The 17,628-nt window shown below is 44.6% G+C and overlaps 1 protein-coding gene across 2 annotated transcripts in view; it reads left to right on the forward strand.

Moving 5' to 3' along the window:
* DISP3 (dispatched RND transporter family member 3) overlaps positions 1-17,628 on the forward strand; it is a 50,706-nt gene that overhangs the window by 15,007 nt on the left and 18,071 nt on the right. For both annotated transcript variants that reach the window (XM_086715679.1, XM_086715678.1), the window contains exons 2-4: positions 5,003-6,101; positions 7,026-7,245; positions 16,846-16,982. In XM_086715679.1, coding sequence (XP_086571805.1) covers positions 5,006-6,101; positions 7,026-7,245; positions 16,846-16,982 — 1,453 coding nt within the window. In that variant the 5' untranslated portion in view covers positions 5,003-5,005. The remainder of the gene's footprint in view (positions 1-5,002; positions 6,102-7,025; positions 7,246-16,845; positions 16,983-17,628) is intronic.

Raw genomic sequence — 17,628 nt, forward strand, 5'->3', positions numbered from 1 at the left:
CCTTTGCCAGCTGCCTCTCTTCCAGAACCTTCTGTTTTCTAACCAGGGTCTCTCCTGTTGCAACTCAGTCACCCCCCCTCCGCATTTGCTCTCCTTTGGGGACAGAACCCTCCTCCCAGGCCCTATTATCCTAACTCCTCAAAGAGTTGGAGGCTGTTCACAAAATCCCTTCCACACACATACACACACATTCTATTTTTAAATAAGTTTTTTTTTTCTCATTCTAAAAGTGAGGCTACACCTGATCATTGCAGAAAAATTGGAAATAGACAAGTATAAAGGAGAAAATGAAAATTACCCATAATCCTCCAAAGTAGAGATAACCATTGTAAGTGTTTTTTTTTTCTTTTAATGCATGTGGAATTTTTTTTTCTGTTATAATATTGAGATTATGCTTCAAATGTGGCCTTGGATTGCCCCATGCCTGGCCCTTAACACTGGGCCAGATTCCTCCCTCTGGGACCCCCAGGGCCTTCCATTCCCTTTCAGGCACCTGCCCCTCTTGATTCCCCCAAGAGAAGGGAGACCTTTTTTTGTGGATGTCTCCACCTTGTCTCCTGGGCACCTGAGAGACTCAGAGTTCAATTCTGACCATCTCTGTGTGTGTGTGTGTGTGTGTGTGTGTGTGTGTGTGTGTGTAGGAGAGACAGAGACAGAGAGAGACAGGGGAGGGCAGAGAGGACGTTGGGCACTGAGCAGGCCCACCATGATGAAGACCGTGAAGGCATAATGGAAGTCGGCTCATGACGGGTCCCTCATAAGCTGTCCTTAGTGCCTTTCCATGGAGCAGCTGGAGCTCCTTGCTCAGCTAATCAATTCTCATCATTTGAGAAGGGAAAAGAAATGTGCAATTTGCTGCCCACCCTGTGGAAAAGCCCGAGGAGGTGGTTGTCCACTGAGGTGCTGCTGTCAGACCCCACCTGCCAGCTGAGGCCTCCCTGGGTTTGCTGAGGGTCTCTCAGACCCCACCCACCCTCGCTGGCCTGCAGACCAGGGCTTCTCTGCAGCTCGGCGGGAGTCACCACTAGAGGGACCTGAGGCTTTACCATCCCAATGCCAGATGGGGGAGACAGGGCCCCAGGAGCGGATGGACAGGCCCAGGGCCACACAGAAAGTTGATGGCTGAGCCAGGCCTGCAGCCGTGGTGGTCAACCACCAATCTGGTGTCATTTCCCACGTGGCAGCTTTTCTTTCCAGAGGTAGAGAAGACAAGCGTGGGGGTGGGAGGCATGAGAGACAAAGAACTCATCGAGTCCACTTCTTGTTTGTCCGTTTCACCCTCTTCAAGATCCTCCCCACCCCAGGCAGAAGAAACCATACTCTCGGCTGCATGTTTATATTGTTTGGTGATCATCCTCTGTCCAGGGGGAAGTTCTAATACCTAACCCGGATTCTCCAGAGATTCCTTTACCTTTCCTCATTCGACAATTATCCAAAACCCAGAACCCCAGCAGGGAACATGACAGCCAAATCCCTGCTCTCTTGGAGTTCATGTCCACCCGGCTGTGGGGCTCTCACTGGGAGGCAGAATGGCTGTGCCCAATTTTCTGGGCACTTCAATCCAGAAAATGTTGTCTGCAGGGCACAGAGTCAAACATAGGGGACAGGACCCATTATAATCGTTCAGTTACTGTTAGTATGTAATCAATCATCCCCCAAACTTAGTGATGTATGACAACCAGTGTATTATGCTCCTGGACTCTGTGGGTCAGGACAGGGTACAAGAGACAGTGGCTTAGCTCTACTCCATGGTACTTGGGTCTCAGCCAGGAAGACACGAAGGCTTGGGTTACTCCTTGGCCGGTGGTGTCTTTACTCACATATCTGATGGTTGATGCCGGCTGTCAGCAGGAGCTCCCGCATGTGGTCTCCCTGCCTGTGCTAGTTTGGGCCTCCTCTCCGCATGGCAGCTGGGCTCCAAGGACAAAGCGTCCCAAGAGAGCCAGGGGGGGAAGCTTACCTCTCCATTTGCCAAGCCTCAGAAGTCTCAGAGCCACTTCTGCTGCAGTCACAGCCCCCACACTCCTGGATTCAAGGGGAAGGAATGCAGACATTACTTCTTGATGGGAGAAGTCTCAGTCATACCATGAGAAAAGCACATGAGACGAAAGATATTGCTGTGATCATTTTTGGCAAATGCAATGAGCCATGTGAGTCTTCCAGTTCACAGCCTTGGCGGAGGAGCAGAGTATAAAAGAACAGAAGCAGTCATTTCCCAAGCACTTACATGTACCAGGCACTGTGGTTAGCCTGCTGTGTACATCATCTGATCACCTCTGTGATGATGACTACTGGTAGCCCCATTTTATAGATGAGAAAACTGAGGGTCAGAAAGGATACACCGCCTGCTCTAAATTGTATAGCTGGGACCGACATCCAGATCTGTCTGCCTCCAAAGCCTTAGCTCTTAATGTCCTACTATATTGCCTCTCCCTCCTTGTCCCTGAGTAATTTGTACCCCCTAAGTGTGGTGAGAAGTTTAGATGGGTCGCTGGGGGCTTCAGATCTGGGAAGGCTTCTTGTCAGAGGTGACACTTGAGCAAGACCTTGAAAGATGCATTAGACTCCTGAGGAAGGGAATGGCATCGCCGGTGCAACAGCAAGATCCCCCAAATCACTCAGGAAGTGCTGCCATGACCCAGAATCCTGGCCTTGGACCCCCGCTCACATATCAACATACCGTAAACTATACATCTTGAAAGGCAGGCTGAGGCTGGGGACAGGGTGGATGGACCCCAGAAAAAGAGGCAGAAGTGGCCTTTGTCCCTCTCTCTCCACCATATTGCCATCAGCATCCTCCTTCCAAGGCTGGGAGTGGGGGCGAAGCTCCCACCTGCCCCCACCTCCACATGCAGACTTAGTTCTACCCTTGGACATGGGGTGAGTCTGAGCTGCCTCTGGTTCACACTCAAGAGTTCCTGCTAACACAAATTGGTCCTGGGAGCATATGGCGTCCCCTCGGCCAGAATGCTTTAGGACATCGCAAATGGGAAGTTTAATGATCTCATCATAGGATAGGACTCTTGCATATTACAGGAGCGGTTCCCATCCCCTCCAGGCCTCTCTCCCTTTCAAGTTTTCTGCTTTGCCCTCCTCTTCTCCCACCCTCCTCTCTGTTTCCCTTTTTGCATCTCTGTCTGCCCACCCCCCACTCAATTCCCCTCTCCCCTCTGTCTCCTTTTCCCAGCTGTCTCTGTCTCTCATCTCTCCCGTTTCCTGCCTCTCTGTCTCTGTTTCCCTCCTTCCCCTCACCCTCTCTTCCTCACTTTCTCTGGGCTGACGGCAGCCCCCTCTCTTCCCGGACAGACCGTCTAATTGAAATGGAGCACTCTAGAGAATGTTAATAGGAAAGGCAGCATTAATTAGCCAGCTCTGGTATAATTAGCTTCCTCTTCTCGCTGCCTGGCGTCTAACTGGATAATGAGTCTCTCCCCGTCCAAACTGAGGACAGGAGGGACAAGGGGAACAGGCCATGCCCGGGGATGCCGGAAGGCCTCCTGCCTTCGGGCCACCCTGCAGGAGTCCTCAGGCTGCCCGGGCTGCCCTCTCCTGCCAGGCCCTCCTGCTGCTTGTGCCCAAGTCTTGGGGAGACAGATGCCTGGCCCCTGCTCGTGCCCAAAGGTTTGATGTTGCTGGCGCTGCATGTTAAGTGGCCTGAGCCTGACAAACAGTGGCTGCAGCTGCAGTGTCCCAAAGAGGGGGTGGGGAGCTATTGAGAGTTCTTGAGGAGAACTATGACAGCTCTGGCACAGCCCCATCCATGGGCGACCGCTAGGCACATTACAGCCCCCAGAGGGGAGCAAAGAAATCTGCTTATGTGACAGATAGTAACTAATATACTACCCAGACTGCAGCCCTCCTCACAACTGTGTGAGGCAGGAGTGGCCACCTCTTTATAGACGACGAATTGAGGTTCAGAGAGGTTTACTGCCTTGCCAACGTTCATCTTACCAGGACCCAAACTCCGATTCCAAAGACCACGTTCTTTCCTCCTACCCTGATACTTCAGAAGGTACTTTATTTATTTTTCATATGAAATGTATTGTCAAATTGGTTTCCATACAACAGCCAGTGCTCATCCCAACAGGTGCCCTCCTCAATGCCCATCACCCACTTTCCCCTCCCTCCCACCCCCCCATCAACCCTGTTAATTCTCAGTTTTTAAGAGTCTCTTATGGTTTGCCTCCCTCCCTCTCTAACTTTTCCCCCTTCCCCTCCCCCATGGTCTTCTGTTAAGTTTCTCAAGATCCACATAAGAGTGAAAACATATGGTATCTGTCTTTCTCTGTATGACATATTTCACTTAGCATCACACTCTCCAGTTCCATTCACGTTGCTACAAAAGGCCAGATTTCATTCTTTCTCATTGCCACGTAGTATTCCATTGTGTATATAAACCACAATTTCTTTATCCATTCGTCAGTTGATGGACATTTAAGCTCTTTCCATAATTTGGCCACTGTTGAAAGTGCTGCTATAAACATTGGGGTACAAGTGCCCCTATGCATCAGCACTCCTGTATCCCTTGGGTAAATTCCTAGCAGTGCTATTGCTGGGTCATAGGGGAGATCTACTTTAGAGTTGCTAACTATAAGTAGAAGTGATGGCAGTGGAGTAACGCCTCCTGTTGGCCATGAGTTCTAGAATCAAAGCATGAAGAGGAAGTTGAGAAATCGTGTGTAGTCAGAGTCCACCACCCCCCCCCCCACCCCAGTATCCCTTACACAGGGAGGAATGTCTCTTCTGTTTGCAAACGGGCTGTGATTCTCCCTTTCCTGTGGCCTCAAAAGCCAAGATCTAGTTGGGGGAGGTGATGGACCAGTAACATATTTTTCTTTGTTTCATGTACAAGCGATGAAGTTCAGTTGAGTTACATGCCCACGCGATGCAATTCCATCACAGTATTTGTGGACGGGTCTAATACCCAGGGCTGGGCGACTGCAGCCACAGGGCACCGTCTTCTCCCTCTCTCTAGCCTGCTGACCCTCTCCCTCTCCTGTAGGCTATGGACTCGGAGGATGACCCCTTGCTGCAAGACGTGTGGCTAGAGGAGGAGCAGGAAGAGGAGGAAGCAACCGGTGAGGCCTTTAGGAGGGCCCAGAAGCCAGGGCCCCGAGCTGGGAAAGGAGGGCAGTGTTGCTGGAGGCGTTGGACCTTGCCTTCCCGGCCGCCTGCCTCGGGCTTCTGGAGCACCCTGGGCTGGGCTTTCACAAATCCCTGCTGTGCAGGGCTGGTGCTCTTCCTGGGCTGCAGCATCCCCATGGCCCTGTCGGCCTTCATGTTCCTCTACTACCCGCCGCTGGACATTGACATCTCCTACAACGCCTTTGAGATCCGCAACCATGAAGCTTCCCAGCGTTTTGATGCCCTCGCGCTGGCGCTTAAGTCCCAGTTTGGGTCCTGGGGGCGCAACCGGCGCGACTTGGCTGACTTCACTTCTGAGACGCTCCAGCGCCTTATCTCGGAGCAGTTGCAGCAGCTGCATCTGGGCAACCACTCTCGACCGGTCACCAGGCCCCCACGGGCAGTCTTTGCGGCCCCAAGGCGTGGCCCAGGCATATCCCCTGACACTTCCGCAGACCAGAAACCAGCAGCCAATCGGAGTGGGCGTCTTCGGCGGGAGGCCCCAACCCTGGTGGATCTGGCAGCCAACCAGAGTGAAGGCCCAACGAACCAGGGGATGCAGAAGAATGGACGGTGCCAACCCAGCACCCCGCCCCGTACTGTGGCTGCGGCCAATCAGAGCCGAGCCCGCAGGGGTGCCTCGCGCTGGGACTACTCACGTTCTTATGTGAGCGCCAACACCCAGACGCATGCGCACTGGCGCATTGAGCTCATTTTCCTGGCCCGTGGCGACGCAGAGCGCAACATTTTCACCAGTGAGCGGCTGGTCACAATCCACGAGATTGAGCGCAAGATCATGGACCACCCGGGCTTCCGGGAGTTCTGCTGGAAACCCCATGAGGTGCTCAAGGACCTTCCACTAGGGTCCTATTCCTACTGCTCCCCCCCCAGCTCGCTCATGACCTACTTCTTCCCCACTGAGAGAGGCGGCAAGATCTACTATGATGGCATGGGCCAGGACCTGGCCGACATCCGGGGTGAGCAGAATTGTGTGTGGCTGGGGACACAGCCTGCTGGGGAGAGCCTTGTAAGGGGTGGAGCCCTTGGGTGGGTGGGGCTTGTAAGGGGCGGGGCCTCAGTGAGGCTGGGGGCGGGTCTTCATGAGATTTAGAGAAGGTACTTTAGAGACCCATGGGAAATTTGGCCATGGACTCACACCTGAAGGAGAATGGGGTGGGACTCCGCTGTGGGCAGACTCAGGCTCGAGCTGCCTGCTGGGCGTGACCTGAAGGTGATACAGCGAAGGGCTGGCAGCAGGGTAGGATGTGAGATGGAATCTGAGAGAGGCAAGGAAGGTTTAGGTGCAGACCTGGATTGTGGGAAACTGGCCAGTTAAAGAATGGGTGGGGTAGGGCTTGGGCATGAGGTTGGTTAGAGGGAAACCCAGGTGTGGTTAGAGGACCGGGCATCTAATCAGAGGAAGATAGGGGAGAGAGACAAGTTGAAGGGAGACCAAGGTGGGGTTAGTTTGTAGTAATTTAGGGATGAGACTTGAAAGGTGGGGTGGGCTAGAGAATGGTCGTGGGGTGGGGCTTGGGTGCTTGGGTGTGCCTTCTAAGGGGCACACGGGCAGGATTCTAGGCAGATGAATGGGGACTGTAATGGAAAGGTGGAACTCGAGGGCTGCAAAGACTGAGCCTTGGAATTAGGTGAGGTTCACATGCAAATAAAATGTGAATTTATTGGGGGCTGCCTGAGCAGGTCTGGGGTACTGCTGCTCTTGGGCAGTGAGTTCTTTAAACCGTTGCTCTGTTCCATTTGAGACAGCTGGAGGCGGCCTGAGGGGGAGTGCCACCTCCTTAGAAAGGAGTGAGATTAGCAAGGAGGACAGGGTGATGTTGATGGAGGGCTGTGGGGAGCTGCCCTCTGAGCTCCTTGGGCCACCACCCCTGCCCCTGCAGGCTCCCTAGAGCTGGCCATGACTCACCCCGAGTTCTACTGGTATGTGGACGAGGGCCTCTCCGCAGAAAACCTCAAGAGCTCCCTACTGCGCAGCGAGATCCTCTTTGGAGCACCCCTGCCCAACTACTACTCAGTGGACGATCGCTGGGAGGAGCAGCGGGCCAAGTTTCAGAGCTTTGTGGTCACCTACGTGGCCATGCTGGCCAAGCAGTCTACTAGGTAGGTAGGAGGTCCAGCTGCACGCAGTGTCTGTTTGTCCTTGTGTATATCAGGAAAGGGCTGTGTTAGGGTAGGAAATTGTCTTTCGAGTGCTTCTTTCTCATAAACCCCAGATCACCTACCCTGAACCTTCTCCCTAGGAAGTCTTTCTTCCTGAATCAGGGGCAGAGCCAGATACATCTTCACTGTCACTCTGACAGCTCAAAAAGCCCCTTTTCTTGATCAGTGCTGATGGTTAGTGAACATGAAAGCTTTGGAGGAGGTAGGAAATCCCAGGGCTTTTGCCTAAGAAGTCTTGGATATTGATTTTTCTCCTGAGATGGTGCCTACAGGGCTTTCTGGAAAGAGTACTGACCAGGGAGTATTGGCCTGTCTGCCTCCTCTACCCAGAGAGAGAGTTGGCAAATATGCCTCTACTTCTCTGGGCCTCAGTTTCCTTACTTGTAGAATGGGGATGATGAGTCCCGATACCTTCTGGAGGCATTAGGAGGAGGTGAGCCAAGAGATGTGAAGGTGCTCTCAGGTAGTGGGTGCTTTGGTTGTCCTCCAAACCTTGGGCTATGTGTCTAAAAATACACGTAGGCCCTTCCTCACCCAGAAAGGGCATTAAATAGTTCATCTATCAGTCCTGATGGGCAATAACTGTGATGCCTCTCAGTCCCCTGCCCTGACAGGCCAGCTCCAGGCAAATGAATCATTCTGCCTGAAATACCCTTGTTCCTTCGATTACTCATCCATTGCATTGAGCAACAACTATGATAATCAGAACCAACATTTATGTGGGACAGTGCTGGTATAAGCCCCTTATACACACCATCTCATTTAATTCTCAACACCGACCCAATGAGGCAGGTGCTATTATGATCATCTCCATCTTATGGTTGAGGAAATTGAGGCACAGCCCTATTAAGTGAGTTGTCCAAATTATAAAGCCTATAAGTGGTGGGATTGGCACTAAAAGCCAACCTTTCCAAGACCAGAGCCCTTACCCCTTTTGTTTTTATGCCAGTCGCTGCACTAGGAACCTTCTCCTGGCCCTGCTTCTTTGCTAAACAAACCCCTGCTCATCCACTAAGATCCAGCCTGGGCAGTTTTTCCCTGAAGCTGGATTGAAAGCCCACTCCACCCCCCTTCCACCATGCCCTTCCTTCTCACTAGAGGAGGAACGAAAGAGCATACATGCGCTTTGGAGTTAGATATGTCTAAGGTCACATACCAGTGACTTAGTCCACTTGGGAGTATCCATGAGCTCTTTCACCTCTCTGAGCTACAATTTCATCATGGCAGTTGTCAGTCTGTATTTTAGCTGTTTAATTCCTTGTCACTCAAAGTGCATTCCTCAGATCAGCAGCATCTGTTTCACCTGGGGGGTTGTTATAAATGCAGAATCTCCAGGCCTTTCTTGGACCTACAGGATCCTAGATGACTTGTCTGCATGTTAAAGTTTGAGGAAGGTCTAGTTTCATTATGTTTCAAGAGAGTGTGAGTTTGTTGCGGGCTGGGATTGTTCCTGGCTTCTTTCTATAGGCCTAGTCCCTAGGACAGTGCCAGGAACCCCTCAGTAGGAATTTATCTTGGGCATGAATGAGTGGGTGGGTGGGGGTGGATGAACAAATAGAGGTGTTCCAGAAAAAGGTACTTGGCTAGGGTGGGAAACTGGGAGGGGCTGCCTGCAGGAGGATCTTTAGGGTTCAAATACCAAAAACTACCACTGCGTAATATGTTCAGCTGTTAAGACAAAAACCTCTGCCTGAGTAAAAAAGCCTCTCTTCCCCTTCCCATCACCCTAGAGCTTCATAGGAGCAATGAAAAGCAGAGTCCCTATAGACTTTAGTATCTTCTTTTGGAATAATTGGATCTTTTTACTACTTTATGACTGGTTACCCAAGAGATGGCAACATGCACCTTGACTTAACTACAGAATAATACAAATGATCACTTTCACTACATCTCTGATAATATTAGAATCTTAGAACATGTTCACTGCTTTTATACCCTTTAGCCTTTTGCATTTTGTTGCATGCATTTTAATTCTATATACATTGAAGCCCCGCATGATATCACATTATTATTTTACTAAGTCAGTACTCATTTATATTTACTCACATATTTACTTTTCCTGTTGCTCTTCATTACTTTCTACAATTTCATGTTTCCCCCTAGAATCATTTTCCTTGTGTCTGTAGACCTCTTCTTAATAGTTTTTTAAGTGCATATTTGCTGAGGATAAATTCTGTGTTTTTGCCTAGAAAACATCTTTATTTTGCTTTCATTTTTGAAGTATATTTCTGCTGGTATAGAATTATAAGTTGGTAGTTATTTTCTTTTAGTACTTTAGAGCTGTCAATCCATTGTGTTCTGACTTCCATCATTCCTGTGGAAAAGTCAGCTGTAAATATTTTTGTTGTTCCTTGGAAAAATTATCTTTTTTTTCTCTGGCTGCATTTAAGATTTTTCTCCTTGGCTTCACCAGTCTTACCATGAGTTATGTAGGTGTAGTTTTACTTGAATTTGTTCTGCTTGGGGTGCACAGAACTTCTTGAATCTGTAGATTGATAACTTTCATCAGTTTGGGGAGTTTTCCTGGCTATTACTGCTTCAAATATTGCTTTTACCTCATTCTATGTTTCTTTTCCTTTTAAGATTCTGATTACACAAATGTTACATTTTTTTTCACTGAGTCCCATGTGTTTTCAGGATCTTTTCTAGGTTTTTTATTTTTTATTTCTATGTTTTGGTTTTTGTGACTTTCTATGTTTCGTTTCTTTCTGTGTTTTAGATGTTCTAGTTCACTGATCCAGTCTTTTGTTATATTTAATCTGCCACTTAATGTCTGTTGACATTTTAATGGTATGTTTTTCTGTGGAGAATTTCCATTTGATTCTTTGTTATTTATCTAAATCCCTGGTGAAATTCATCATTTTATTTATTTTGGCCATAGTATCCTCTCTGTCCTTAAACATATTATTATTATTTTTTAAATTATCATTATTTTAAAGTCCTTATCAGCTGACTTTCAACATAGGGATAAGCTGTGGATTTGTTTCTTTAGTCTGTTCTTTCACTTGGTTTTTGTTCATGTGGTCATGCCTATGAGTATGCCTGGTAATTTTTATTGAGCGATAAACATTATATATAAAAAAACAAAGAGGTCCAGGTGATATTATTTCCTGCACAGAAAGTCTATCATTCCTTCCACTAGGCAGACAGAGTTGTGACTGATCACCTTAAGTAACCAACCATTTTGTTGAGTCAAGGCTGTTTTGCAGCCCTGGAAAGTCTCAGTCTGCCCCTTGTTTGCCCTTGGTTCTCTGGGACTTTCTACTGGGAGTCTGGTGTATTCTGCAGAACTCTTTCCCCTAACAAGTTCCAAACTCTAATCTTTGTCTCTCAAAACTACAAACACACACACACACACACAAAACCAACAGAAACTCCATGCCACGTTTTTAAAGAAGCTTTCTGCTTAGGTTTCTAGCCTAATGCTTCATGCAGCTCCAGTATTTAACCAAAGTGCTGAGGGGAAACTCTGCTAGTTCATCTGACTCCTAGCCTCGATTTTCATATCTTTCTGCCTGTGTTCAGAATCAGCAGATGCCTCCAGGGTGAAAATAGCTGTAGAAGAACAGCTTACCTTTCCTAGGTTCTTCCCTTTATGGAATCTTTCTGGAGTCCCTCTACTTCCCATTACTTCAGGAACCTTCTACTGTCATCAAACAGATGATTTCTGAATTTTATCTTTTTAGTAGTTCTTGGCAGGAATACTTGTCTTCCATGAACTATTCCTTTATACCTGAGAGTGAAAATTGGGGCCTGTGTCTTTTTATAGCCAGCAACTAAAATAGGACCTGGAACTTAGAAGGTACTCTATAAATGCTGTACAAATGAATGAGTGAATGAATAACAATTGCTTGGGGCTCCTGAGTAGTTCAGTCGGTTAAGAGTCCAACTTGGAGTCAGGTCATGATCTCATGGTTCATGAGTTCAAGCCCTGCATCAGGCACTCTGCTGTCAGCACAGATCTGCTGCAGATCCTCTGTCTCCCTATCTGCCCCTCCTCCAGTTGTGCACTCTCCCCCTCTCTCTCTCCCTCTCAAAAACAAATAAACATTTAAAAAATTGCTTGAATTTTCAGTTGTCTACTCTAATGAAAGACCAATTGATCTATATAACTTAAAAAGTAGATAATTCAGAGATCTTTTCTATTTTACTTTTAAGTGTTCTGTTTGTTTTTAAAAACAGCTTTATTGAGATGTAATTGACATACAACCAACTGCACATACTTAAAGTTTACAGTTTGATTAGTTTTGACACATGTATATACCATGAAACCTTCACCACAATCAAGATAGTGAACATATCCATCACCCCCAAAGGTTTCCTCATGTCCCCTGGCTAATGAGTCCATCCTGCCTCTTCTTGCCTCTCCACCCCTACCCCAGGCACCACTTTCTGTTTTCTATTACTACATACTGGTTTTCATTTTCTAGAATTTTATATCCATGGCATCATATAGTATACACTCTTTTGGTTGACCCCTTTCAGCCTAATTACGTTAAGTTCTATCCATGTTATTGCAGGCATTGATAGTTTATTATTTTTAGATGCTGAGCAGTAACCCAGTGTATGGAGATACCACATTTTTTAAATTTTTTTAAACATTTATTTATTTTTGAGATAGAGTGAGAGACAGAGCACAAGAAAGGGAGGGGAAGACAGAGGGAGACACAGAATCCGAAGTGAGCTCCACGCTCTGAGCTGTCAGCACAGAGCCCAACACGGGGCTCGAACTCACAAACTGTGAAATCATGACCTGAGCTGAAGTCGGTTGCTTAACCAACTGAGCCACTCAGGCACCCCAAGATGCCACATATTTTTATACAGATATCCAATTGTTCAAACATCACTGTCAAAAGGATTATTCCTTCAACAAAGATTGCCTTTGCACCTAGGACAAAAATCTATTGTTCATAGATATATAAGTTAATTTCTGGACTCTCTGTTCTGTTCCATCAATCTGTTTCTTTATTTGCACATGAGTACCACACTGCCTTAATTATGGTAGCTTTATACCATATCTTGTCTTTATACTATATCTGTTAAGCCTCCCAACTTTATTCTTTTTTACAGTTATTTTAGTTATTTTAGGTCCTTTGCATTTCTATTTGAATTTTAGAATTCACCTGTCTGTTTCTCCAGGAAAAAAAAATGTCTGCTGGGATCTTGATTATGGTTGTGCTGAATCCATAAATCAACTTGAGAACTGATATCTTAACAATATTGAGTCTTCTTACCCATGAATGTAGTATATACGTCTTTTGTCAGATGTATCCCTGTTTCATGTTTTTATGCTGTTGTAAATAGTATTATTTTCTTAATTTTAATTTTCAATTGCTCATTACTAGTATATAGTAATATAATTGATTTTGTATCCTGTAACCTTGCTAATCTCCCTTAGTAGTTCTAGAAGTTTTTTGGTAAATTACATTAGATTTTTTACATAGTTAATTATATCTTCTGCTAATAAAAACAGTTTTACTTCTTCCTTTCCAAGTTAGATGCCTTTTATTTTTCTTTCTTGGCTGATTGCACTAGCTAGAACCTCCAGTATAAGGTTGAATAAAAGTAATGAGAGAGGACATTCTTGTCTTATTCCTAATCAAAAGTACGTAGGGTTTTTGTAGATGTCCTTAATCAGATTAAAAAGGCTCCCTCTATCCCTAATTTGCTGGTAGCTTTTTTTTTAATCAATAATGAATGTTGAATTTTTTCAAATGTTTTTTCTGTGTCTAAAGAGAGATCATACAATTTTTCTTTTTTAGTTTAATGTAGTGAATAACATTGATTGAGTTTTTAATGTTAAGCCAAGCTTACATTCCTGGGGCAACCCAAGCCCCCCCCCCCCCCCCAGCTCTTGGTCATGATATAGTTTCTTTTTTATATAGTGTTAGATTCTATTTTGTATTTTGTATTCTATTTGTATTTTGTGTTCATGGGCACAATATGTTCAACATAGATATTGGGCTGTAGTTTCCTTGTAAGGTATTTGTCCTATTTTGGTATCAGGGTAATTCTGCTATTATAGAATGAGTTGGAAAGTATTCTCTTCTCTTTAGTTTTCTGGAGAGTTTGCATAGAACTAGTATTCTTTCCTCCTTAAATATGTGATAGAATTCATCAATAAAACTGTCTGGGCCTGAAATTTTCTTTATGGGAAGAATTTTTTAACATACATAGATAGGGCTATTAAAGTTATCTATTGCTTCCTGCATGAGCTTTGGTAGTTTTGAGTCTAACATTAAATCTGTCCATTTCATTTAAGTTGTCAAATTTGTTGGTAGGAAGTGGTTCATAATATTCCTTTACTATCTTTTAAATATCTGTAAAACTAGTGATGTCACATCTTTCTTGTGTATTTTCTCTTTTTTCATGATCATTCTGACTAGAGGTTTATCAAATTTTTTTTAATCTTCTCAAAGAACTAGCTTTAGATTTCTCTGATTTTTTTTTCTATTGGTTTTGTTTTGTATTTCATTAGCTTCTCTGATCTTTGTTATTTCCTTTTGTCTGCCTACTTTACATGTAATTTTTATCTTGTTCTACTTTTTTGAAGTAGAAACTGAGGCCATTAACTTGAAATGTTTCTTCTTCTCCAATACAGGCATTTATTGCTATAAATTCCCTTTTGGTACTGTTTTAGCATATCCCACAGATTTTCACATGTTGTGTTTTCATTTTCATTCAATTCAAAATACTTTCTATTTCCCCTTTGATCTCTTTTTTGACCTGTGTGTTATTTAAAAGTATGTTATTTAGTTTCCAAATATTTGGGAATTTTCCAGATATCATTTTGTGGCTGATTTTTAATTTAATTCATTTGTGGTCAGAGAACATACTTTGTATGACTTCAGTCCTTTTAAATTTAGTGAGTCTTGTTTTATGGTCCAGATTGTGGTCTGTCTTACTAAATGTTCCCTTGTGCACTTAAAAAGAATACATATTCTGCTGTTGATGAGTGGGGTGTTTAATAAATACCTGTCAGGTCAAGTTGGTTGATTGTGTTGTCTTGATGAATCAAACGCTTTATCATTTTGAAATCGTCTTCTTTATCCCTACTAATATTCTTCGCTCTAAAATTTATTTCATTTGTTATTGATATAACCATTCCAGCTTCCTTTTGATTTGAGTTAGCATGTCATATATTTTTCTTTTTTAAATATTTTAACCTATTTGTTTCTATACTTAAAGTGGGTTTCTTGTAAGCTTCTAGGTCTTGCTTTTTTTTAAATCTAGTCTGTCTCTGCCTTTTAATTGGGGTGTTTAGACCATTTATAGGTAATGCAGTTATTAATCTGGCTAGACTTAAGTCTATCTTTGTTCCCCTTTTCTTTTCTTTTGCCTTCTTCTGGACTGATTTCATGTTTTTTTATTCTTATGTTTTATTTCCTTTGTTAGTCTTTTTTTAAAATTTTTTTAACATTTAATTATTTTTGAGAGACAGAGAGCAAGCAGAGGAAAGGCAAAGAGGTAGGAAGACACAGAATCTGAAGCAGGCTCAAGGCTCTGAGCTGTCAGCACAGAGCCCAATGCAGAGCTCAAACTCATGAACCACGAGATCATGACCTGGGTCAAAGTAGGACACTTAACTGACTGAGCCACCCAGGTGCCCCTCATTTGTTAGTCTTTTAGCTATAAATTTTTATTTATTTTAATGGTTGCTTAGGGTTTATAGTATATAATCTTAGATTATCACAGTCTACCTTCAGATGACGTTTTACCACTTTGTGTATAGTGTAAGATACTTCCAGTAGTATGCTACCATTTCTTTCCTCCCAGCCTCTATGTATTGTTCTCATGTATTTTATTTTCATGTGTGTTATCAACACCACACTACATTATTATTTTTGCTCAGGTGGTCAATTATCTTATAAAGAAACTTAAATAAGCAATAAGAAAATATTTTATATTTGTTCATGTCATTACCATTTTTAATCCATTTTATTCCTTTGTATAGATCCATATTTCCATCTGTTATTCTCTTTGTACCTGAAGGATTTACTTTAACATCTCTTATAGTGCAGGGATCCTGGAGATTAATTCCTTCTGCTTTCATGTATTACTGGGGCGCCTGGGTGGCTCAGTTGGTTAAGTGGCCAACTCTTGGTTTCAGCTTAGGTCATGGTCTCATGGTTTCATGAGTTCAAGCCCCACGTCAGGCTTGGGATTCTCCCTCTCTCTCTCTCTGCCCCTCTTCTGCTCATGCTGTCTCTGTCTCTCTCAAGATAAATAAACTTTAAAATTAAAATAAAATAAAAAATGAAAAAGTCTTTATTTTGCCTTTGCTTTTGAAGTATATTTTTGCTGGGTATAGAATTCTGGGTCAATGTTTTTCCCAATAGGTAAAAGATGCTGCTCCATTATTGTCTCACTAGCACTTGTTTCTGATGAGAAGTCTCTCTTATTTTTGTCCTTCTGTATGTGATGCGCCTTTTTCCTCAGGCTGCTTTTAAGACTTTCTTTTGGTCACTGGTTTTGAAAAAATTTGGTTATGATGTGCATTGTTGTCATGTCATTTCATTTTTTTTTTGTACTTGGAGTTTGTTGCTCGAGCTTCTTAAATCAGTGGGTTTATAGTTTTCCATCAAGTTTGGAAAAATTTCAGCCTCCTTTGGGGAGCCCCATAACCCATGTATAAGGTTACACTGAGACCCAGCAACTCTCAAGGCCATTAGTCAGGATAACCATAGGGCCCATTTTGCTTCTCATCTCTCAAGAATCATCATCCTGTGTTGTCTCATGTCCAGATTCTTGTTTTATATAGCTTCTCTTATTTTTTTGTTAGTTTTATGGGGAGGGTAAATCTAGATTTCATCTTATCACTGCATCGTGTCCAGAAGCAGATATCACTCCTGTTTGTATTTTAAAACTCTACTTGACCAGCCCGGTTAACATTTTTGTTATTATGAAGAATAGCTTGTGTTAAGTGCACACTGAATTGCAGTGTAAAACTGCATAAGTGGAAGCTGGTTTGAATTTAGAATTTTGCAGTGAATAATTGAGAATTGGGAGATGATGTAGTATTTGACTATAATTGATTATTATCTGTGTTGAGCAGGGTCTCAACCTTGACTGTATGTTTGAATCACCTGGGAGATTTTTAAATACTGATGACTCGGGGCGCCTGGGTGGCGCAGTCGGTTAAGTGTCTGGCTTCAGCCAGGTCACGATCTCGCGGTCTGTGAGTTCGAGCCCCGCGTCAGGCTCTGGGCTGATGGCTCAGAGCCTGGAGCCTGTTTCCGATTCTATGTCTCCCTCTCTCTGCCCCTCCCCTGTTCATGCTCTGTCTCTCTCTGTCCCAAAAATAAATAAACGTTGAAAAAAAAAATTAAAAAAAAATAAATAAATACTGATGACTCAGCCCCACCCCAGAAATTCTGGTTTAATTTGTCTAGAGTACGGCCTGGGCATCAGGAGTTTTGGAAGCCCCCAGGTGATTTAACATGGAGCCAAGGTAAAGAGCCCTGTGGAGGTGGGTAGCTCCTGCTCCTCTTCCAAGTATCAACAGTACAACCCACTTCTGTCTTTCCTCTCCCCTTCCAGCAAAGTCCAGGTTCTGTATGGGGGGACAGACCTCTTTGATTACGAGGTGCGCAGAACCTTCAACAATGACATGCTCCTGGCCTTCATCAGCAGCAGTTGTATCGCTGCCCTCGTCTACATTCTCACCTCCTGCTCAGGTAGGCCTCCTTGGAAGGTCCAGCAGGAGCCAGCCCCTTTCTCTCCTTCCTGTGTGCTTCTGTCCGGCCAAAGCCTGCCTTCTCCAGAATGCCAGAAATCATCTCAAATCCATTGTGTCAAAGGATTCTGGGGAAGGGTGCTCAGAAATCACCTTCCAACCCCAGGCAGGTGGACTGAGGTCCAGAGGCAGTTTGGGCCATACCTGAGGGCCCCTGCTCCCGGGACCTCACGTGGTTAACCTTTTGCCCTTTGACCATCGTTTTCTTGCTAAAAATTTGGTTTTGGGGAGTCTGGAGTACTGGACCCTTCTTTATGGATTATTCTGTAGCCTGTTTTACAGTCCCAGTGCAGCTGCCCTTCTGTCCCCAAGGTCACTTTAACAGCATCATCTTTCCATGTACCCTGACTGCTTCTCACTGCATATATAGTGGGTACTCTCTATTGCCCAGGTGAACAACAAATTTGTAATACCTTCACAAATGGAAAAGACACTCATTCGTCCATGTAACAAATATTAATTGGACACCAACTATGTGTCAGATGCTCTGAGATGCCAGGGATACAGTGGTGAACATCACAAACACATTTCCTACCCTCACGGAACCTCTAGTCTACTGGGGTGACAGATGTTGAACATATAATAAT

Source organism: Puma concolor, chromosome C1 (assembly GCF_028749965.1).
Source record: "Puma concolor isolate L17-30 chromosome C1, mPumCon1.1.hap2, whole genome shotgun sequence".
NCBI lineage: Eukaryota > Metazoa > Chordata > Mammalia > Carnivora > Felidae > Puma > Puma concolor.